We start from the raw sequence: 25,406 nt of genomic DNA, 5'->3' as shown, positions 1-25,406 counted from the left end.
GTTGTTGCTTTGTGACAAAAAGGTCACGGGTTCGAATCTTGGAAACCCTCTTGTAAAAAAGTAAAAACGTAGGGTAAGGTTGCGTACAATGGATCCTTCCCAGGACCCCGCATAGCGGGAGCTTCGTGCACCGAACTGCCCTTTTTTAATTGACAATGTTTACCTTTGAGCTTACTATGAGAATCTTAGAAATTCTTTGCACTTGTTGCCTTTTGTCTCAGTTGTAAACTCAGCCTGGTAGCTAACTCTTGCTGATAAACAATGCATTTGTTGTTTGTTTGGCTCCTTGGTGTTGATTGTTCCTTGCTTGGTTTATTCTTGAGAACCAAAATTGAAAATCTACAAGTTACTTAAAGCTTTAACCTTTGGCCCTTTGAACCTGACCTTAGAATTTCTTTATTGCAACTGATCTAGCGACTTCAGGCTTTGGCATGTCTAGTTCACTCCTCAAGCTAAATTTGCCCCAAACTTCCATTATTATTTGTAACATGGGTCATAGACTCTCTTACCTTCCAACTTCCTCCAGACCTTTACGGTTCTCTTGCTTTATGTGGTGGATCTTAGCTTGGGTCATATTGGCCTTTTCTTTTAGGCTTCTTCACCTTCCTTTCTTGCAATGTGGGTCACACTTAACCTTTGACCTTGGTGGTTGAGTTGGTTTGGCCTTTTGGCTTTTGGCCTTGGGATCTCCATTAAGTCGTCTACAACTTGTATTGTAGTTGACTGTTACTTCGAATCCTCGACTAATATGTCTGTCACTTCTCAAAGTTCAAGCCGAGGACTAATGTTATTGTTGTGTGATGCCCCTTGAACTCCTAACATGAGGGTTTATGATATTTTTTATTATATGCCGCTTCTTGAGGTCTAAGTTTTTAGTGATATTAGATCTAAGGTCTTGCACCTCTTGGGGCTCTTTCCTCAAAATCATATATTATTTTCCTTGATGACACCTCTTGGTAGTAAGTTTTTATTTTAAAGGTCTAAGGTTTTGCAGTACATGAAACTCTTGATTCGAAGTCCTATATTCTTCTTGAGATCCATCTTTGTTTTATTATTGGTTCTCAAGTTTTACATCTTTTGGGATGCTTGACCTGCTGTCTTATGCCATTTCTTTCATGGAGCCTCTTAGGGTTGGTCTTCATTTTAACATTGGTGGTCTAAAGGCCTTGCACCTCTTTAGACCCTTGGTTTTGGGTCTACAATCTTTGGACCCTCTCTTTTACTACAATCTCTCTTTTGATTCATTATTACATTCTTTTTTATATCCAGCTCTTTTTTTCTTCTTTTCTAAATGCCTTTTCACCTTTCTCTTTTCAAGTGTTTTGTAATCCTTCTCTCTCTCTCTCTCTCTCTCTCTTTGTGTTTCTTTCAAAAATTCAATTTGTGCTCCTAAGCCCATGACATTGCATACATGTAGGGAAGCACCCGCTATTCAATGACATTTTAAACCTTGTCTAAAATTTCGCACATTCTAATCTTTATATACCACTTATGATCAAAGCTGATAAATACCATTTTGTATGGACATTTCTAGTTAGTTTTAGGATTCTATAAACCTTTCCTACAATACATTTATTGAAATGCTATCTGTTAAAAAATAGTACATTATTAGGTGAAGATCTAATAATTTGGGGTGTAAACGAGCTGAGCCGTGTTCAAACTTTTTTACTTATTGAGCTTGTTGTTCAAACATGTTTTTTTTAAAAAAATCTCTTCAAGCTCGAGTTGAGCTCGAGCTTTTTATTGAGCTTAACTAACAACATTATTATCCTTCTACCCTTATAAATTAGGTTAAATGTTTGTCTAATGCATGAAAACAAGGTTTAAAATCTCGACTCATGTCGAGGTTTCGGTCCAGATCGGAACGATACGGTTTCGGTATTGTATCGTGCCGTGCCGATACGGTTTCAGTATTTTTTTATTGATATATAGTAATTATTAGATAAATATATTTATTATATATAATTTAAAAATAAATTGTATATTGATTTTATATAAATTTTTTATTATTAAACAACTTAATATTGTTATAATTAAATATAGTTTTCTTTAAAGAAAATTGATCTATTAATAACTCGAATTAAAATTGATATATAATTTTTATAGTTCTCCAATGTCCAGGTTAAATAATCATAATTATATAAATTAATATAAAATACTATTTTATATATAATAATTATATAAATTTATTTATTTATTTAATAATTTAAATAATATATTTAAAATAGTAAAAAATTACAATATCAATTAAACATTAAAATAGTAAAAAATATCAGAATATAAATTTGATTTATTATATTTTTTTATAAATTTTGTAGAATTTTTTAAAAAAATTTAGAATTTATAAATAAAATTAAAAACATTAAAAACAATTTCAGAATATTATTTAATAAAATGTATTAAAATTTTTAAAATTTTAAATATATTTTTTATATTTTATTGGAATAATTTAATTAGGATTTATTAAAGTCTTTTTAAAATATCACACTTGGGAATGAGAACGAGAATTGTTTAATTTATTAAAGGAATATTAGTTTTGTGCACTAACCCTCCCGATGCCTGTGCTCGTGACTGCATCGGAGGCATTCGGCGACGCTTCCGGCGACACCGGAAGCGTCTCGCGCTCCGCCATCGAGTTGCGACGCCTCGCAGATGCCATGGCCTGCGATGCTGATGCCCAACGGACGCCTCCGACGACACTGGAAGCGTCCGGCGATGCCTGACGCGCGCGCGTGATGTGTTGGTTTCGGTTTGTCGGTGGAACGGTAAAATCCGTCTGTCTCAGGCGGCACGGAACGGTATATCAATCGTTGCATGAAAATATATTATTTTTTTATTTATAACATATTATGAATAATTTAAGATTGTAAAAATTATAAATTACTATATTGTTTTATGTATTTGAATAAAAAAGAAATAAATTTATGATTAAATTTTACACAAGTTAATAAATAAATTTATTCATAAATTCTCAATGGACGCTAATGGTCTAAGGTTACTAGTGTTCTACGCTTCTTTATTTTATATACCTTTTTTTACTATTGAACAAATGTAAACGAGCCTTATCGAATTGAACACTAAGTTTGTTCATGAATGTCTGGTTCATTTACTGCCCTACTAATGATGCTAGGTCCGGGTTCAATATTTTGATTATTAGAGTACAGTTGTGCTTTGAATTAGGATTGAAAGAAGAGTACAAACTACAAATGCATTGACTATGTTGATCAGTATGTACATGCACCATATTGTGTGAGATTTTGGTCCATCAATCAAAACAAAATTTTGGTCTTATTATTTCTTCTTAGTGATTATTTTTGCATATACATGGTCTTGTCAGGAATGATTGCTTCTTGGTCGTTTTATTTGATGCACTTTTATTCTGGTCTTGCAGGTCTGCATTTTCTATCTGGTTCTCAGAGCCCTAGATACAGTTGGTCAGCTCTTATCCCTTTAAGTTATTACTTAAACTTTACAAAGTGTCCTATTACTTCAAAGGCTTGAGATTCTGGTGTGTAATAAATTTAAGATTTGTTTTTGATATTCATTTTTGTTAGTTTTCCTGAGGGTTGTTTCAGTTGTTTTTCTAGGTTTAAATGAAACCACACTGTTACTTCCCAATTCCTGCTAGATTTCATTTTGTTCTCTGCTCTTCCTTTTTCCACTCTTCTTTTCCTCATTAAACTCTCTGGGAGCACATTGAAACTAGGTAAGGTATGGATGGAAGAAATGCAGTCTGCTAGCATATCTAATTTCTCTTAATATACAGATTGATTGCCTTGTCTTCAGTTTTTTATAGTAATTTAGTACTCAATCTTGAATATTATATGGACTACGATTGATTTTTCAGCAGCTTTGTATTGTAAGCACCATTACTTTCTTTCTTCAATGTTTATCATGCCATACAATTAGCCTTAAAAGCACGCTCCCATATTGTACTGGATACATGGAATGCTGAGAATTTTTGCTTTTATTGATTTTTTCTACCTGAGAACCTGATAAATTTCATCTAATCCTTACGTTAATAAATTTCAGAGGATGATACAAGTATACCTTCTGATATCAAAGTACCCATTTTGCAGAGCTTTTACTGTCACATATACGATAGCCAATGGCATTTTTCATGTAAGCCATCTATTACTTGAATGCTCATTTTTTATATTACTTTGCATCATTGCTTGAATTGTGTTCATACTTGACTGAGTTTCAACCTTGCACAATCTGTGGGTAGTTGATTTGGTGGTTATTCCATTTAGTCATAAATTAAACTGTTAAACTTACTTTCCAAATGGAACATATTTGTGGTTTACAATATAGTAAATGCTGCATGTAGGATGCTTCATAAATGCTAGCTGTATGTTTGGTTCGCAGGAATGGAATTATTATGCCCCATCTGAGCTCAATCTACCCAAAGAAAGATATGCCTACACTAGTATCAAGCAACAATAATAAACTAAATCACACCTTGAGCAATAAATACCTCGTCTTATGGAATACTAGCACATTGAACTGACAACCTTAACTGAAACTGGGGCTAAATAGAAGGGTTGTTAGCCAGCAAATAAAAATAGGAACATATAATAATATGAATGTGAGAAAAATATGAGACCAGCTAAAAAATGTGAATAAAATTATGATGTGCCAACTCAAGAAACACGAGTAACTAAAACACAATGGAAATATTTCATCATGCATTAAGACAACACAATGATAATATATCAACGACCTCGTAGCATCAATGTTGCTCATGTAACAAAGCAACACACTATGAATAAATGCAAGAGACACTAATTGTTAGTATCTTACATTTCACACATTAATCATCAAGTTACGAGTGTAAGATTAGGGGGTTTTTGTCTGCACTCTCACACTATGGAGAGGTACATTGTGTTCATCTAAACACAGGCATGATTACCATCCAACAACCAAAATATGTTGTCTATCACATATACACTCATTTTGTGACCATTTAAGCATGCTATTGGCAAAATGCCCCTAATTGTGTCAACAAACTACATCCTGGGTCTATAATATGACAACATATGAAAGCCTAATGATATATAACACCTTAGTGTTATCATGTTGCTAGAAGCGAATAATCTAAAGCCTTTAAAATCACAACTCAAAATCTACCCGTGAGGGTCTCCTTCAAAAAAAAAGTCTTTTTTATTTTTGGAAAGGTTTCTTTTTATTATTCGTCTAAATATACTTGCACCTTGCAATAGGGAGAGGGAGGAGAAATAAACAATGAGTGAGGGGAACATTATGGGGAGTAAAGGGGCGACAACTGTTAACTTGAAATCATATCTAGGTTTAACAACAACCAGTTCAAGATGGTTCAGCCTCAAATGACTCCAATTTGACAAAAGTAAACCAAATTGAAAGTCAATCAACTATTGGTCCATCGAAACTCTAGTCTAAGTGAATTGGTGATATTTAATTCCAAAGTATTGATTAAATCCTAAGTGAATTTTAGTTTAATCTCAAGTAACTTCAGATTTAGTTAATTAAACCCTCTAGGCATTGAAATCTCATACTGTGCAGTCAAAACATATCATTTTGATAAATGTTTGAAACTTGATACTACTTGGCACATGCAATGTGTCTTTTCTTTTGCTTCATCTCCTTTCTCCTTCACCCTCCAATTCGCACGTGCACCATGCATCGAAACGTCAACATGATACCAAATATCAGTTAAAAGATCGAAACTCCGACTCGGTTTGAGAATCTAAACCTTGACCCTAGGGTATAACAGTAATTTACAAAGAATTTTGCTAGGGTTTGAAATGTATTAGGAACAACATATATGAATATGTGTTACTTAGTTTAGTTAATGAAATAACAATTCCAATATATGGAATCAGTATTTACTTGATTTGATTCAAGGAATTTCAAAGAAGGATTAAGTGGCAATGACAATTCCATCAGAATTGATATTCTAAGTTCATTTGCAATCAAACATAGAATACCTATTCATGAGAACCAAACCATCAGGAAGCTTTGCTGAACTTGAATCCATATGTCCTATTATTATTAATTTGAGTAATCATATATATTTTTAAAGAATCCAATTTCTATATAAGTATGCTATGTCTTTGAAATATCTGTGCATTTGAACTCTTCCTTTCATAAGTATATATTTCTGTTAGTATTTGAATAATATCTTATACCCTCTCTAGGGTAATCGCAAAAGCAACAATAGTTCCTCAAGAAGGAGGGACAATGATTTTGTTTCAAGTTATTTTTTCTTCCCTCTCACTTAAAAAAAGTCTCTTGCATTTTCCTCTCACTTCCCCCTAAAACTCTACCTTGGTTGATGACATGGTTCAAAATCTTGAGCCGTATTGGAGTTTCAGTCCTTGACTAGAATGATACGGTTTCATAATTGTGCCGATGTTTCAATGCATGATGCTAGTGAGGGATTGGAGGTTGAAGGAGGAAGGAGGGGAAGGAGATGTTGACTATGTTGAATGGTGTTGAGTTTTAGTAATTTGCTGAAACAATATGTTTCGACCGTTTCGCTTGCTTTTTTTTTTCCTCTTCACTTTCCACAATCTAGAGTTCTAAACATATTTTGTATCTCTCTTTTTTTTTTTAAATTTAATTGTGTAACAACTAGGTTTCCTAATTTTTCATTGTTATAGTTGATAAAGAAAGTACACAAAGAATTCGTGTGACAAATGATATACAGATACCCATTAAAATTATATGCTAGGTCCTTCTACATTGCTTCATGTGGGATGATTATCCTTTCATGTACTAGATCTATATCAAAGTCGAAAGACTGATTTAACTATGTGGCTCTGGTTTTGACTAGACAAATAAGTCACTGGGTATTCTGAAAAAGATTACAATAGATAGTGCCCTAGTAATTTTTTCTCAGAAATAGATGGATTTATTACAAATATATGGTATTCTTGCTAACCATGCTGACGTTCTTATAGGTGGCACAAAGGAATACAAAGTTCTGATGGAAAAATTTCATCTCGTCTCAACTGCTTTCCTAGAGCTTGACAGAAGGTCCTGTTGGCTTAGTATTTTTTGAATGAGTTACTAGATAAAAAGTAAAATGTTGTCAAGCTTTATTTCTTTTAACATGTACCATGCAATAGAACTGATTGCTTTAATTTCGTTATCATTCTTCTGATTATCATGTTGTAACAAATAACAACCTCACAACAGGTGTTTTAGAAGTGTAAAATTTAGGAATGATTATCAGGGAAATTGATGAAGTGGGAATTACTAAATTGATTGAGAATTTTGTTGGTGCTATTTGTTAATGTATGCTTTGAATAATGTTTTGGTTCAGGGTGTAATTATCATTAGCAATTATAGAAATCTGAATTGCAATGCAACTTTTATGCATGTAATATTAAGACTACTTTAATCAAGTTGCATTGTTGTGAGGAATTTTTAAAATGCCATATATATATCTTCCCTGTGAAGTGATTCACGAGACACTCCTACTATGTTGATTTTAGCTTGTATGGATGGGCTATTTGGTTCAAATGCAACAACATAATCTTCACAGAAAAGTGTTGACACCAAGTAAAATTTTCAGTTGACTGGTTCAGAAAGGTTGGTTTTTCAAGTTTTCAACCTCTACATTTTAGCTTGTGTTTTACTACCATGACTGAATATGGAGAAGTAAATGCTGATTGGATTGCAAAAATCACAATAGAACAATGGAGACTTCTGTCCTTCTGTTTTGTTAAACACTACAGAGCAAAAGTTGATCTCATCTCTTTATATGTCGCCTTTTTTCTCTTTCCTGATAAACCCAGCAAATTATTCACAATGGTATAGTGATTTGACCTTTTAAAAAATGTACCTATACCATTACATAGTGGTGCTTGAAGGTATATTGGTAACAAACAATCATACACTCAAATTTTGCCGATCTAGGGATAAGATTAAATATCTCATAGAGTGGAAGCCTGTCATATCAATTGATTTTGTATTAAGTTGTTCTTCGAGACAAGGATTAAATGTAGCCAGTTCACTATGTTACTGCATTATTACTTAACTGATCAAGGGTTGTGATTGTGGCACTTAAATTTATTATTTCACCAGGTGACGCCTGCTGCTTTCTGTCCCATTGTCATTATCAGTTAGATGATTTGGCCAAAACCACTCAAAGTTGCACCTACATGTCCATGGTTTGATTCAAGTGTAAACTAATTTAGCAGATACCATTAATGCTATAACATTATCCCTGCAAACCAGATGCATATCCTTCATTGTTTACCTTTCATACATTTCAGGTCTGCCTCTAGTAGTATTCCTTTTTTCAAAGGTTGATCTTAGCGTGAATGTTTGACTGTAAATGTCATCATGTTGTATGCATGGAAGCTGCATGCTTTAACTGATGTTTTTCTAATTTTTCATTATGGCATAGATGCAATCTACCTAAATAATGATAGCCACTCCTTACTGATGTTTCAGCTGTATTTTATTCTTTTGGTGTTTAGATAACTGTGAAAATAATAGCTAGCTAATGTTTCTATTTCCTGGTTCCAACGCAATAACTAGCTAAAGCATTCTTTAAGAATTTGGCAATATGTTTTAAGCTTTTGCATCTGTTAAAAATCTCATCTGTTTTCTGTAAGTCAAAAAATTCTATATAAGTTAAGATGTTATTTCGCTGAAGTTAAATAAACCTTGTTTTGATGTGTCAAGTTATATTGAATTCATGGCTTCCAGTTATCAAGAGGCAATTGAAGATATTACCAAGAGAATGGGTGCAGGAATGGCAAAGTTCATATGCAAGGAGGTGTGAAACTTCAACACAATGATACAATCTCCCAACACACTTTAACTTCTACAAACTTCCATTATTTACTGGCACACAGATACCTATTATGCCTTAATAATAATGTGATTTGCCACACAAATCCCATCTCAATATTGTAGGGCCTGCAATACTTATAGTAGTATATATAGTGAACTCCAAGTTGATGCTTGATACCTTTTAGCATCTTATTTTGTTCTTTCTAATTGACAAATATTGTCTTTGATATTTATATATTTGACCAAGTGTTTTATTGTGGAAATTCATCTTTAAGTTGCTTGTCATATTGAACTAGTTATGTAAGCCTGATTTCCAATACACTTTGTAAAAATTCAGTTGTTTTAAAAATTCTTAATATTAGACAAGTTAATATTGCAAATTGTCATGATTTACCATTTAGTGGAAAATAAATTTGTTTTGTTACTATAATTGATGTGTCATGTCACAATTGACCACATTTGAAATAATTTTTCTCTTGTAACTTAATTATTCCCTATGGGTTGGACTCTTCAACTTAATTCCAAATCAATCCCCTCAAATCAAAGTTTCAAGGATTCACATATTCACCCTTAGATTTCTTCATAAATTTGCCCCTCAAATTTAAATTTAAGTAATCTAGCTTAGAATAATCAAGAAAATCATTTAATCAAATAAAAAATATGCTCTAGAATTAAAAAAAAAGCAAAAAGAATTGGTCCATAACATGGGAATATGTATAATAGCACGTAGATGCTTGAACCAAATGTCTGAATTCCAAATTCAGCCATAGGTTATATGCTTCCTAACCATCTCAAACTACAGGACTAATCATAGTGTACATCTGTGTGACACTGGTCTAATTGGGTTTGATATGGTTCACCATGCTATAGAATTAGGTCACTTATATGACTAGGTTAAACAATTTCATAAATTCTTTTGATTTTGCATCATGGACCAATATGCATTAAGCTAATATGTCTTTTATAATTTCAAGATCGAGATTCCAAATATGAAGAAGTTATATGTGCAGTACGGACAACTAAATATTGAATACAATTGCTATGCTAAATATTAATATTACTTTATTGTTATGCCTCTGTGCAGGTGGAAACAGTTGATGATTATGATGAATATTGTCACTATGTAGCAGGATTAGTTGGGCTTGGATTGTCTAAGCTCTTTCATGCTTCAGGTTCAGAAGATCTTGCTTCTGATAACTTGACAAACTCGATGGGTTTGTTTTTGCAGGTTCATGTCGAACCTATTAGGCAATTGTAATGTTTAATTAGTTAAGATCTTGGTACTTTACTTTCTCATAGTATATTCCTTTTACAAAATGCAGAAAACAAACATTATTCGAGATTATTTGGAGGACATAAATGAGATTCCAAAGTCTCGTATGTTTTGGCCTCGTGAAATTTGGAGCAAGTATGCTGACAAGCTTGAGGTTCATTTTCGGAACTTGCTCTTGTTACTTTTTTAAGTTTGGTTTTAACTTGCATTATATTTGTCTATCAAAGAAATTTAAAATTCTCAAGTAAAATACAGATACACACATTAGTGGATGGAGAAATACTAACACATGGACATCTAATTCTTCTTTGTATATTTGCATATTGAGCTATTTACAAGTGCTTTAGCGTCTATTAGAAATTAGATACTTTAAATATTGGCTACAACCTACTTGACAAAAGGTGAACCTATTTAATTTCTACATATACAAAAAAATTCTTATCTACTGTATTAGAAACTTTCCTGTTATTAAAAATTATCAATTCCAACAAGAATTAGCCCCACAAATTTCACTGTATTTCCGAAGTTTAAAATCTCATACATTATCTATCATTGGTGGATAGTCATGGTATCTTAAAGATACAAACAAACAAGGGTTAGTTTATTTATAACTGTTTGATCCTCTAATCTCACTTAAGATTGGCATAGCCAGCATAATGAGGGCACAACGACATCAGGATTGCTAGGAGCACCTGTTAAGGGTATGCATATGAACTGCTCTGATTCGTTTGATTTCTATAAGATGACTCGAAACCATAGTGGTAGCTTGGCTAGGAGTAGTAAGAGATGGAATCTACTGTCCTTTTTTATTAGGTTGTTCTTGCCTCTTCATATTTCATATATTCATGTCATTCCTTTGTTTAACCTTTTCATTATTGATCTCCCATTCCTTCTGCATGTACAAATGACCTGAATTATCCTAATGCCTTGTTTTGTGTTTATGTTGCCTAGTGAATGACCAATCACTCACAGCTTGACCTCGACCTGATGGATAGATGACATACAACCATCTGTATCAACATCTTTGATAGCTTGTGTACATGCAATATTTAATCATATAGGTTCTTTTGACATACAATACCATTAAAGGGGCAGGTGTTTACATAACATTCACTTCCTTATGGATAACCTATTAGTCTGCTACAAGTTTACTTGCAAGTCATGTATGGAATTAATGGTGCAGTTATGATTTGAAAGTTCTAAACTTTTTATTTTTCAAGAAAAATTCAGACCTTGGAAGATTTTATTTTGATTAGTCACAAGAACTTATATATATAAACTTGGAAGATTTTATTTTGATTAATCACAACAAACTATGCAAATGAAGTATTATTCTAACTAGTTGTCAATTTAGAGCAATAATAAGGTTTAATTAGTGATTCTTGAATTGGTTGTAAACCTCAAGTTATCTTGATGATGAACAATTCAAGCAAGGTTCTTTCTCTCCTCCCCATTCTAATTTTCTCGGATCAGTGAGCAATCAACAAGTTTCTTGAGCTTTTCAAAACTAGTCCAGTTTGAACAATTTTCAATTAAGACCATTGTTTTTTGATAGTGAAATTTAATTCGTTTCTGGCTAATTTTTGAATCTCTAGATTTTCCTTAACTTGTTTGCCTATCTTTATAAGATGCCTAATTTCTCAGAAGAAATTGGAGCTGCCTTATGGATGCTAATCCAACTTGGGCACTTTGTTTGGGTATTGACAGATTTTGACTACAATGTGCCAATTAATAAATATAACGATTACCAAACTCTTTAGGTGTCATGATTTATATCAATGAAAAAGACGAATGACTAGAACTACATAGATCCATGGTTGTAGAGTTTGGCCTAGGCGGCCACCTAGGCACTGTGTAGGTGCCGCCTAGGCACTAGGCGGCCCCTTGCCGAACCGAAAATCCTTTAATCGGCCAAAGTGGGCGTCATTGTTCATGTGTGGTCCTAGATGCTGAATAGGCGGCCTAGTGCCTAGGCGTCATTGTTCATGTTTGGTCTAGGCGCCGCGTAGACCAAACAGGTGATTTTTATTTATTTATAGTTTTGGACCAAAACAACGTAAAGTTGTTGCTTTGTGACGAAAAGGTCACGGGTTCGAATCAGCCTCTTGCAAAAAAGCAAGATAAAGTTGCGTACAATGGATCTTTTCTGGGATCCGCATGACGAGAGCTTCAGGCATCAGGTTGCCTTTTTTTTTTTACCAAAACGACGTCATTTTTTGGTCCAATTTTGCTAGAAATTTATAATAATGTTCTTCCGTTTTTAATTGAAAGCTTGTTCAATTATATTCATTATATTTAAATATCAATTGAAAATTAGCTTAATTTGCTGAAAATTTAATTCAATAGATAAATAAAGTACAATGAGTTTTAAATATTAAAGTACAATAATTTCAATAAGCTTAAACAATTTTTACAATGATATTAATGTCTTCAAGGGAACTTTTCAAGTGGATTTGAACTTCTTTTTATCTTCCAACCTGAAAAAAGTTAAAAAAACATAAATATTAGTATTGAAACACTAAAAATTGCTTCAAGATAATTTATAATTATAAATAATACCAATATTACTAATGCTGAAATTATATATATATATATATATATAATTTAAAAGTACTAGAGTGCCTAGGTGGCGCTACTCGGGCGCCTGACTGGTGCCTAGTAATTTTTGCAACATTGCATAGATCAAAGAGAAGAAAGTTGGATCTAACTAGGTCAAAAATGATTTATTGGACTGCTCAAGCACATTATTTTCTTCTTCCTTCAACCACCATTAGCTAAATCTTATCTTAGATAAATTTATTTAAACCATAAATGAAATTTTAGGCAAGGATTAAAATTTGATTGTGTCAATTAGCACAGGTGAAACTTCTCTTACGTCAACTAAAGAACAAGCTTGATACAGCAAAACCCTACCTTGTGACACCTCTAGTTTCAACTTTACTACATAAAGTAGAATCTTGGACTGGCACATGAGCTACATAAACACCCAAGCCAGCCAGGCCAGAGTTATAGAGATGCCTTCCAAGCTACAGACCTGCTCTAGGTTGTTGCAGACCAGCTGAGTACAAAGGACCAACTTTTAGCTCAGGAGCTTTACTGAAACAAGGTAATACACAAATACAACTTTTAGTACAGATAGAGGAGAAGTTGTTGCAAATTGAGGAAAGAATAGCAAAACTTGAAGCCAAGAAGCTAACAACAACTCCTCCATAGGAGGTTATCAAAGAATTAACCAGCAAAGTTAGCAACTTAAAAATAACAGAAAGAACTAGAGAAGGCCTAGGCAAACTTCTAGTTTTCAAAGATCCTTTTACAATCCTCAAAGAAGAGAAAGCAAAAGCTTCAAAGAAATAATGGCAACCAAATCCCAAACACAACCTTCCTGAAACAACTACTATAATAACCAGTACTGAAGCAACACCTTTGTTTGAAGACTAGATCAGAGATTACCGTAGGAGTCAACGACGACGGTACAATGCTCAACAAGGAATTCAAAGGCTACGAAGAAGAATAACTGGAAGAGAGCTTTACCATCATACCCTGGAACAACAAATGGACCCTCAAGTCTAGCTCAAACTATCTATGCAGGAGCGAGTTGCTATAGTTCCTGCCGAAGTCTTATATCACTCCAGAAGAGATGATGCTCATCATCGAGTTTATATACACTGATCAGAAGAAGCCCTCCTGGTAACGTCTAACCAATCAGACAGATCTTTCATTAAGCATGAAAGTTTTAATCAATTACAAAGAAGTGACATGAGATTCCTGCATATGGGAGTCATACAAGTAAGAATTCAAATTCTTGACAAGAAGAAGGAACATTGGTCCTTGTTGTTTTTAGAGATAACAGATGGTAGAGAGACCAGACCATCTTCGCCACTATGGAGATTGACCTCACTTACGGAAGTCAGTTAGTGTATGTTATCCTGGATACTATGCTAATCATATCTGACTTTTACAGGAATATTCAAATTTCTGTATTAACAAGAGGATACGAAAATTGGTGGAACGGTGAAGCAAATTTATTAGTCACAAGAGGAATGGTTGGGAGGTTGTCTAATACTCCCAATGTTGGATTTGCATATTCAGTAGCTAATGTGGTAGATTATTTGGCAAGCCATGGAGTTCGAGCACTGCTCGGAAGAAGATACAACACCAGGGTTGTTCTTGGACAAAACTGGATTATCATGCAATCTACTGTAAACATACCCATGCAACCAACAGAGGTTAGTACACGGAATTTATTGGATGGCCGTATTTCTTTGCATTTATCAGGCAACAACAACTTCATGACCCCCAACATACAATGAACAAGACGAGGAAGTCCAAAGTGATGAAGAGGAAGTTCACGCATCTAATCTCGGTAATTATACATGAAGAACATCTTGTGCATAGGTGCCCTGTGGAACTTGCATATTGATACCGATTGTTAATAAGGATCTGCTATTGCGAGGAATATCTTGTGCTCGATTAATAGCCAGATCATAGCCAACAACTCCTAGTGTCTTTCTTTAGGGTACTAGCAAGCAGATGGATCAACTTTCCCTTAGCAATCTGAATCAATAACTCCTCCTCCAATGAGAATTCCTTTTGTTAAGGAGGCGCCTGATCGTGGGGCTAGCCTGGCATAGGTGCCCTGGGGAACTTGCATACTGATACCGGTTGTTAATAAGGATCTGCTATTGCGAGGAAAATCTTGTGCTCGATTAACAGCCAGATCATAGCCAACAGCTCCGGTGTCTTTCTTTAGGGTAGTTGAGCTGATGGATCAACTTTCTTTACTAGCAATGTTCTTCATGTATAAGTACCGAGATTAGATGCTGACTGTGAACTTCCTCTTCATCACTTTGGACTTCCTCGTCTTGTTCATTGTATGTTGGGGGTGATGAAGTTGTTGCTGCCTGATAAATACAAAGAAATACGACCATCCAATAAATTCCGTGTACTAACCTCTGTTGGTTGCATGGGTATGTTTACAGTAGATTGCATGATAATCCAGCTTTGTCCAAGAACAACCCTGGTGTTGTATCTTCTTCCGAGCAGTGCTCGAACTCCATGGCTTGCCAAATAATCTACCACATTAGCTACTGAATATGCAAATCCAACATTGAGAGTATTAGACAACCTTCCAACCATTCCTCTTGTGACTAATAAATTTGCTTCACCGTTCCACCAATTTTCGTATCCTCTTGTTAATATAGAAATTTGAATATTCTTGTAAAAGTCAGATATGGTTAGCATAGTATCCAGGATAACATACACTAACTGACTTCCGTAAGTGAGGTTAATCTCCATAGTGGCGAAGATGGCCTGGTCTCTCTGCCATCTGTTATCTCTAAAAACAACAAGACCAATGTTCCTTCTTCTTGTCAAGAATTTGAATTCTTACTTTATGACACCCATATGCAGGAATCTCATGTCACTTCTTTGTAATTGATTAAAACTTTCATGCTTAATGAAAGATCTGTCTGATTGGTTAGACGTTACCAGGAGGGCTTCTTCTGATCAGTGTATATAAACTCGATGATGAGCATCATCTCTTCTGGAGTGATATAAGACTTCAGCAGGAACTATAGCAGCTCGCTCCTGCATAGATAGTCTGAGCTAGACTTGAGGGTCCATTTGTTGTTCCAGGGTATGATGGTAAGGCTCTCTTCCAGTTATTCTTCTTCGTAGCCTTTGAATTCCTTGTTGAGCATTGTACCGTTGTCGTTGACTCCTACGGTAATCTCTGATCTGGTCTTCAAACAAAGGTGTTGCTTCAGTACTGGTTCTTATAGTAGTTGTTTCAGGAGGGTTTTGTGTTTGGGATCTGGTTGCCATTATTTCTTTGAAGCTTTTGCTTTCTCTTCATTGAGGATTGTAAAAGGATCTTTGAAAACTAGAAGTTTGCCTTGGCCTTGTATAGTTCTTTCTGTTATTTTTAAGTTGCTAACTTTGCTGGTTAATTCTTTGATAACCTCCTCTAGAGGAGTTGTTGTTAGCTTCTTGGCTTCAAGTTTTGCTATTCTTTCCTCAATTTGCAACAACTTCTCCTGTATCTGTACTAAAAGTTGTATTTGTGTATTACCTTGTTTCAGTAAAGCTCCTGAGCTAGAGGTTAGTCCTTTGTACTCATCTGGTCTGCAAAAACCTAGAGCAGGTGCCTCGATTTCTTCTGTAGCTTGGAGGGCGTCTCTATAACTCTGGCCTGGCTAGCTTGGGTGTTGATGTAGCTCATGTGCCAGTCCAAGATTCTACTTTATGATGATGGGGGTTAGTTCTAAAGACTACTAAGATGATGATGAAACTTCTAGCAACGATGACAACTTTGCTCAAGGTTGGCAAAGAAATTGTAAGCTCCCAAGACTTTTGCACTGGGGCTGTGAGCTACAGAAATGCACGTGACACAGCTCCCCGAGCTCCTATTATGGTGTTCAGCTTTGACAGATCTCTGACACTTGGCACTGGCAGAATGTATCCAGCTGCCCAAGGACCAAAACCTTGGCACAGCTCAAACTTTCAAACCTTGATTCTAGGTCTGGTTTGAACGTACTTTAAATCAATTGGATCAATACAACAATTACTAAATCCTTTAGGAAATTATTATTTATGTCAATGGAAGAGATCAACAACTAAAACTGAACCATGGATCAAAGAGAAGAAGATTGATCTACCTTATCCCACTTAGATATGATTGACGTTCAACTGCTCAAGCTTAGCAGTATTTCCTCTTCGTTCAGTTGCTATCATCTAAATTTGACCCTAAACAATTCCAATCATATCATACATCAAATTTTAGGTTCAATTTAATCAAACACTTACTAAATTCCAGGTTATAACAATTAAACTTTTGTTTCAGTAAAAGGAGAAATTGAGGCTAATGTGGGTCGGCGTTGTCTAGTTGTAGCAGATCAACACTATATTGTTGAACTTCTACTTCTTGCTTGACATGACTCTCACATGATACTTAAGGCTTCTATGGGTGGCAGGGTGGTCTTGTAGGACCATTCAATTATAAATCACGTGGACATCAGTGTTGTGACTGAAATGTATGCCACAGCAGATTCAACAGTGTTGGTCAAGCTCCAGTTCTTGTATTTAGGGTGGCCACCAGTAATCCATATATTTGATATGTATGATATTTTATCTCAACAAGAAAAAAAAAGTTATGAAAGATGCGGTATTTTTTTTTTTTTTGAGAATTTAGGGTCGCTTAGTCCAAGTATGCAGGTGAAAATCATGAAGTGTGTGGCTCACTTAATGGTCTTCAAGTGGTAAATTACAAAATTTTTAACCGTGATTTTTCTTTACTGGTAATTCAGATCAGTTAATCAAGTTCTAGTATTATACTCCTGTTGGGCCTTGCACTTAATCTGTTAAGGGCTAAACTTTCTTCAGTGTAATGATGCTGCCATGTCAGTTTTAAAATTAGATCAATAGAATTGCGTTTCCTTATTGCAGTGACTTATTTCTAGTTCCTATAAAAAGCTTATCTTCAATAATAAGTTTCTGAACTGAACATGGTGCTCTCTCTTCCTTTTTGTTTCATTGGGCAAAGCTAGTTCTTTCTGTTTGGGGCTCCAGGCTCGATTGCTAATTGAATATTTATTTTTCCGTACTAATATCAGAGGTTCACTTTAGTATAATGCTTCAAAGTAGTTTTCATTCTTTGATGGTTAATCCTCACTCATCTTGACTTCCAGGATTTCAAATATGCTGAGAACTCGACAAAGGCAGTACAATGCTTGAATGACTTGGTTACTAATGCTTTGATGCACATAGAAGATTGTCTGCATTATATGTCTTCATTAAAAGATGTCTCAATTTTCCAGTTCTGTGCCATTCCACAGGTATGTCAGAACTTTTTAATTCTCAAGTTCTTTACTACATTTATTAAAAATCATATAAATTCATTCGGATACTATGTAATTGGTTTTAGTGATTCTTGTTGCAGTATGATTTTTCTTTGTGAATAGTAGATGAAAGATGCTGCCATGCTTGCAATGTACGTAAGACTGCGTACAATAAATCCAATGTGATCTGACTCTTTCACATTGGTGGGAGCTTCGTATATTGGGCTGTCTTTTTTTAAAAAATAGTATGTGAAGCAAATTCAACAAGGAATACTTGGAAGTGTTTGAATCTAGGTGATAGTAAATAAACACTATAACTTAAGTCAGTTACTTTGTTTCACATGGTATGCTATGCTATAACAGTCCCTTCTGTCTGCAAATACACGAGGATGAGATCAATTCCTTACAAATATAACATATGCAGGAGTTCTTTCTTGAACTGCTTAAACATTTGTCTTAATTAGTCAGCAAATAGAATTTAAATTTATACATAATGACCATGGTTTGAAACACTATTTTGTATCGATTGACACAGGTGAAAAATAGCATTCGCCATGTGCATAGGAGACCGAAATAGAATTGACATGGATGAGTCTGTTTGCTGCTTGTGTCGATCACTCATCACTCACTACTGCAGAACAACTCCAAATCATGTGATCTTAGGACGAAGTTGTTCTCAACCTAAAAGATTAATACCCTAACCCACCCATTTTGTTAACCCTTTCATGAACTGGTAAATCCATAAACTCATTAAAATTTACCCTAATTCCCTTATTGTGATCGGGCACATGGTTTTCTCTTCCAATCAACAAGGTGAGCTCTCCTTTTCGTCTGATAGCTAGCAAACCTTTGGTAACTCTACCTTTTCATCTCTTCCTCATTATCAACACCATGTGTTGAGTCGTTGACACGACACCAAAACTACTTTGTTATGGTTAGGGATAGAAATCATAGCTCGGAAGGAACCTTTAAGCCTTGACGTTGAGCATTTTTTGTTTATTTTGTGCTAGTCATCTCAAGAGAAACTAATTGTTCTGCTCGCCCATTGGCACATAAACCCTTCAGACACCTGATAAAGGAAAGGGCAAGCATCTTCTTAGTAAAAGAGGAGATGCATCAATCAAGAGTAGTTACAATAGCAAAGAGGAATGATGCATGAGTATCAACAATAGTTAAGAGGAGTGATGTCGGAGATGGACAAATTGAGATATATACATTTCCTTACCATACCTATACCAGTTTTAAATGTGCTACTTTCAATCCAAATCTCAATGGTCAACCATGATATACTTATGAACATATATTGAAATTAATTACATTACCAAATCTAGTAGGCGGATTATACTTCAGTTTGTTATTAGAAAGGTCTAATTATTGATTGAGATATTTGTTATATTTTATTTGTTTTAGAATTTTAATCAATTGATTTGATAATTGATGTAGTTTATATTTAGTGTTAAACAAGTTAAATGGAAGGAGAATATAAGATTTAAAAGTATTTGAGGTGATCTCATAATGCTTTAAAGTGTATTGAAGCATGCCAAGTGTTGATATGGCATGACCAAATGATACTGTTATGGTTGGAAATTGAAGCTCTGCAATAAATGATATTTTAGACCTTGTGAATTAGCATGCTTATAGGTTAGAGTGGTAGAGGTAAAGTGATAAAGATGGCTAGCGTAGGATACTTGAAAGTATTTATATGAATATACAGCATTACTTGTGAAAGGATAAAAGATGTATCCATATGTGATAAGATAGGTTAAGGAAGCATCAATTGTTCTAGATCTTGGTTATTTTGTTCTTGACACATTGTTTGAGAGCATGCTGGGATGTGAAAATCATCAACATGTCAACACTATGCCAGGGCAGAATTCATGTAGTTGCAACTCTGACAATGATCTGAATGAGTAGCATGAAGGAAGGTTTTGCATGTGCACCCAACGTCTGAAAAGGATGGGCAAAAAACTTTTTGAGTAAAATCAATTGAACATTAGTTACATAGGTGGTGATGGCAGATATATGTTCGTCTTATTTTTCTTCATGTTCTTCTTCTTGCTCCACTTCCTTTTCCTCCATCCTTCACTATGTCAGCACACTGATTTGTGCTCATGCTGATTTGTGTTCAGCATAGCTATAGTCTCTTTTTGATCAAGAATGAAACTACTATTGAACTTATTCTTTAAACCTTGGACCATATTAGACATTTTCAAATTGCATGCACAAATATGTTCAAAGATTACTAGTAGAATTGGTAGTTAAACATGCTGATCAATTAAATCTGTAAGTGCCAGGAGAAAATGAAAGCAAGTTCAACATAATTAAAATGTTTTAAATGCTTAAGGTACTAGCTGTAGCAATACATTGAGCTTAGTTCTTGGATAAGATGTATTTATCCAATTCCAAATTGTTGGGACATGCAATTTGCTGTTTCGTATTTCATTTTGGAATTTATTATTCTCTGTCTACTATGTGATTTATATATCTTGTTGTGCTGCTTCCCTTGAAGCCCATTTAAATGTTATGGTATTGACTACTGTACTGATTGAATGCTTTCACAAAACAGATTATGGCCATTGGAACACTAGCTTTATGCTATAATAACATGCAGGTTTTCAGAGGAGTTGTTAAGATGAGAAGAGGTAAGAAATCTTTGTCAAAATATTTTGACTAGATTAATGTTGTTTTGGATGACACTTCACAATTTCCTCATGATGTCTTTTTCTAAGGTTCATTCACATCAATTGGATCAGTTTACCTCTCACAAATATTTCTTTCACAGAATGCTTGTGAAAAAGAAAATAGTTCTGGATTTCTGGTTGAAAATCCCTTTTCCCAGATTTTTCCTTATACTTGCTTATACCATGGAGTTAGGTGAGTCAAATAGGCCAAGTGAGCCTTACAAGCAAGACTAGTTTGCTTGACAAGACAAGCTCTATGAGTGGTCCAATCAGCTAAATGAGTTGAGCAAGTTGAGCTATCTTAACAAGATAGCCCAAGCTAGGCATGCTAGGTGAATTAGATGAATTAGGACAAATTGAGTGTGGTAGACAACTGGGCCAAATTAGGTAGATTGTGTAGGCATGTTTGGTGGATTAAGATGAATTGGGCTTGTTGAATGGATAGGATGTCTAGGCTGACTGTGTGATTAGAGAATTACGTAGGCTAGGTGGGTCCAGGAGACTAATTAAGTTGGCTAGGTGACTGAGTGAATCAAGTGAATTGGAGAACACAAGTCAGGTAGATAAACCGAGCAAATTGGATAAGACTAGCTACATTTGATAGACAGGCTAAATATGAGTTATTGCACTTGTCATTCCATTCTATTAATGCATTCAACAAAGAATTAGATTATTCCACTAAATATTTTCATTCAGTTCTCATTCCTATTCCATTCCATTCATTCCTACCAAACATGGCCTTCGAAGGCTCGACCAACTAATTTAAGTTTTAACGGGAGGTTTGTTAAATGCAATTAATCACAATGTACCCGATTCAACTCCTTTACTAGATCCATGTCAAGAACAAATTAAAATGTAAACAATGTGGTTACTACTGGTAAACAACTAAAAGAAAGGTTGACTTCACAACTATTCAGGGTTTGTTTTAGTTGCCCCGGCCTTTTGATTTGCGTATTCTAGTATATTTTTTTATCCTTTTTTTCTGTGTGTGCAAAGCTTGTTACAGATGGCAATTTAATTTGATGCTTTATGGAATTCATGAATTAGGCAACAATTTATGGTGTTTGTGGTTGAATCTCAAGGTACTAATTCTATTATGAAAATTCTGTCTCACTAGTCAAACACTTGATAGCATGTTCCTAGTCTTCTCCATTTTGGCCATTTTAATACTCTGGATGATTATAGTATTTCTTATCCAAGCAATTAGCTATTAAGTGTTTTTTTAATATCACTGATATCTTGTTTCTTGTGTAATCTGATAATTGTTTTTTCCAGGATTAACAGCTAGGGTTATTGCCCAGACAGAGACAATGGCAGATGTATATGGTGTCTTTTTTGATTTTTCTTCTTTGTTGGAATCTAAGGTTAGTAATTTTCTTTTATGCAGAATCATTATTTGACATTTTTTGATTCCTTCTTGTACATCTAAATGGACAAGTTTGCATAGCACATAGAATAGCATTTGCCCTTTGTCATACAGAAATGGTATTTTTTGAAAAATTATTCACTTATTAAAAGCTTGCTTTTTTCCCATGTTTTAGGGAATATCAAGCTTCTCCCATATATAAATAAAATTTATTATATAGAGAAGTAAAAAAAAATGATGGTAAATCTTTTTGAAATTGAATGTGTTTCTTGTGAACAAATTTATGTTCTTAAAAACCACGTTAAGTCTCGGCACAAAGGGTATGCAAATTTTATTAGTAAGAAAAAGTTGTGCAGTCAAAATGGGCAAATAAGTTGATCAGTCAAGTAAGTTGAGTTTATCTAGTTAGATTAGTGACTCAAATGGCCTAGAATGTTGGGTAGATCCACCAAGCCAATCAGATGGGTGGATCAATTACTCCAAGTGTGCCAAGTGGACGAGGCAAATTAGGCACTATGAAATAGGCTAGATGGACGAACAAAACAGGTCAAATATAGAATGAATAATCTCACTAGTTATATATTGCAGAGAAATGAAGGAACGAAACGTATTATTCCATTGTATTTCATTTATGATCTCAAGCTGCTTTCGCTCCATTCTATTGCTGTGTAGCAAATGCAATCTATGATTTCAAGTAAATTTCTTCCTGAAGAGTGCTATCCAAATCTCCACTACAACTCATCCCCTTATTCAAATCATTCAACCCATCAAATCCATCTTCAGTGAGACAATTTGCTAGGGTGAGTTGAACGGTTTAAAATTTTGAACTGTATCAAAGTTTTGGTTTATGACTGGAACAATACGACTTTAGTATTGTGCCGTGATGATATGATTTTAGTATTTTTTTTAAATATAAAATATATTAATTTAAAAATATTATTATAATATTTGATTACTAAATACTTATTATTAGGTTAAACTAATATTTTAAAAATTAGGTTTGAGTAAAAGACAATTTAGGATTAACCAAAGACTAGACATAATGATTAGGATCAAGTAGATTTAAATTAAATTGAATTGAATTTATTTTAATTAGGAAAAAAATTCCCATGTATTTAAGAGGAAAGGAATAAGAAAAAAAATAAAAAGAAATTTTTTTCCCATGTGTTTGAGGATGAAAGGAATAAAAAAAATTATAATATTGAGAGGAAGGAGAAAGAATTAAGAGGGGAAGGAATTAATCATTAAAAAAATTAAAAAAAAAGAATTAAGAGTTAAAAAATTTAATTAAAAAAAATTGAAAGAAAAATTCAGCGGCTTCATGAGTGGGGTCATGCCGGTGTCAGTGTTGTGCCGGTCGGAGGGCGGAACAATAAATTCTGCCCATGCCGCCCAATACAGCATGAGATTTTAAACTATGATTGAATCCAAGACATTCCCACCTCTCCAATCTTACCCAAACTAAACACAATTGGGGCTAACTTAACTCGATATAACCACAATTTGACCAAAGCACACAAACTAAACTCTTCTAGCCTTTTTTGTAATTGAGCTAGAATGTCAGTCAGCAAACTTTTATAAATCTATTCTAACTTAACTAATAGGATTCGATTTCCAATGAAAATTTGGCTTGTAGATACTTTTAATATGCTACATATCTGCTTATAATTGCAGTTCTCAGTTGTGCAATAGATTACTAATTTAAACTGTTTATGCAGATTAATGATGATGACCCAAATGCTAGTCTAACTCGTAAGCGTGTACAAGCTGTAAAAGACTGTTGCATATCTTCTGGCTTGCTTAACAAAAGGTTTGCTATTGTTCATTCTCTGTTATGTGGGATAGTTTACTTGAAACCCGTTTAATCACCTATGATATTTTAGGAAATTTCATGTGCACAATAGGAAATCCTACACTTCATTGCTGGTGAGCCTCACTTTGTAGTTGTACACACGATGCCTATTATTGCTTTGAGCCTACGTTTCCATGCTTTTTTGATGTTTTTGCAGATCATGGTTATCGTGCTTGTAGTGGCTATGCTATTTTCTTTGTCCCGACGCAAAGTATTAGTAGATTGATGAATGCCATAAAGAAGGAACTACTAGTTACAGGTCCGACAATCTGTACTAATATTATATGTTTATCTATATATTTGATTAATGGTTGCTAGTAATGCAGGATTTTCCGCCATTCAAATATGGACTATGGTGGATTGGGTGTCCTTGTTGAGGGCACCATCAAGGAGCTCTTTTCTTCAGCTTGTGTGCAGTTTCTGTGTTCTTGTGAACGAACCATATTTTTTAGTTGTGATGGAAATGTGATGGAATGAACCATATTTTTTTTTTTTTGTTAATGTTTCGTTATCAAACATGTTACTGCAAGATTTCTTGTGATTACAATAAGATCTATTTGTACCAACCATACATTACAAGAGTATATAGAGAATTTTGTCAAGGTAGCCTATGTGATTTTAGTCCTTATTGCGATTCACGTATGAATGTGTCAATCAATACCTTGGAGATTTGCTAGGTGCTAATCTTGTAGGATGTGTTAGCATCTGAAATGGAATGACAATCAACTTCTATATTATGCTGCTTATATAAAGTAGGATTGTGGATAATGTAGGTAGAAAATTGGTTGTCATAATGTATAAATATAATCATCATTAAGTGCAATCATGGATTTCCATTAAGTGGTTTAGGTGGTATCTTCTACTAGATTAATATTGTTGTAGAAGCATAAGAAATTGTTTTGCACTCCTTTTGTTGTTTGTCACCACGATATTATATAAGAATATCAAGAGCCATGATCATTTTGATGCTAAAGAAATTAACAGAAGGCAAGGATTTGATTAGATTAACTATTATTGGATTTGAATCATATGGACAGAGGCTTTGTGAAGTGGTAGAGATAGCTAATAAAAGGTTGTAACAAGTTTAAAATTTTTGAGGAGCACGAAGGGAGATACAGACTTGCTGGAGTCGACGAAGGGAGGGGAAGCCGCGGTTGCCGGAGTCGTCGAGATGGCTGCTGGAGTTGCTGGGGAGGGAAGGTTTTAGGGCGTCGCGGGCTGTTGGAGTTGGGGAGGGGACGGAGAGGGCTGTCGTCGAGTCCGACGGCGACGGCGGAAGACGGCGACGGCGGAAGTAATAGGGTTGGCTGGAGTTTGGGTTAGGGAATAGCTTTGGAGTAGCCGGAGCTGCTGGAAAGGTTTTAGGGTGTCGCGGGCCGCTGGAGTTGGGGAGGGGACGAAGATGGCTGTCATCGAGCCCGACGGCGACGGCGGAAGCAGTGGGGTCGGCTGGAGTTTGGTTAGGGCACAACTTTGGAATTGGTTTCGGGAGAAAAGTACTGGAGGAAAGGCTTCGGTGAGTGTTTACACGACACAGAGAGCGAAGGAGCAAAAGCACGTGTTTGGCACGTTTTTTTGTCATTTTCTGAATGGGACACCGGGATAGAGGCAT

The 25,406-nt window shown here is 34.8% G+C and overlaps 1 protein-coding gene across 2 annotated transcripts in view; it reads left to right on the top strand.

Moving 5' to 3' along the window:
- The window catches only part of LOC122041920 (squalene synthase 8-like), a 35,112-nt gene extending 10,712 nt beyond the window's left edge, over positions 1 to 24,400 (top strand). The window contains exons 2-14 of one of the 2 annotated variants that reach the window (XM_042601801.1): positions 3,392 to 3,434; positions 4,033 to 4,122; positions 6,942 to 7,017; positions 8,701 to 8,770; positions 9,872 to 10,015; positions 10,110 to 10,214; positions 17,746 to 17,892; positions 20,462 to 20,537; positions 21,852 to 21,940; positions 23,661 to 23,752; positions 23,826 to 23,868; positions 23,952 to 24,053; positions 24,121 to 24,400. In XM_042601801.1, the coding sequence (XP_042457735.1) occupies positions 3,392 to 3,434; positions 4,033 to 4,122; positions 6,942 to 7,017; positions 8,701 to 8,770; positions 9,872 to 10,015; positions 10,110 to 10,214; positions 17,746 to 17,892; positions 20,462 to 20,537; positions 21,852 to 21,940; positions 23,661 to 23,752; positions 23,826 to 23,868; positions 23,952 to 24,020 (1,044 nt within the window). In that variant the 3' untranslated portion in view covers positions 24,021 to 24,053; positions 24,121 to 24,400. The remainder of the gene's footprint in view (positions 1 to 3,391; positions 3,435 to 4,032; positions 4,123 to 6,941; positions 7,018 to 8,700; positions 8,771 to 9,871; positions 10,016 to 10,109; positions 10,215 to 17,745; positions 17,893 to 20,461; positions 20,538 to 21,851; positions 21,941 to 23,660; positions 23,753 to 23,825; positions 23,869 to 23,951; positions 24,054 to 24,120) is intronic. The other variant, XM_042601802.1, reaches the window with a different exon arrangement.
- The last annotated feature ends 1,006 nt before the right edge of the window (positions 24,401 to 25,406 follow it).

Source organism: Zingiber officinale, chromosome 2A (assembly GCF_018446385.1).
Source record: "Zingiber officinale cultivar Zhangliang chromosome 2A, Zo_v1.1, whole genome shotgun sequence".
NCBI lineage: Eukaryota > Viridiplantae > Streptophyta > Magnoliopsida > Zingiberales > Zingiberaceae > Zingiber > Zingiber officinale.
The sequence above is the reverse complement of the archived record's forward strand: the minus strand, read 5'-3'. Positions and strand labels throughout refer to the sequence as shown.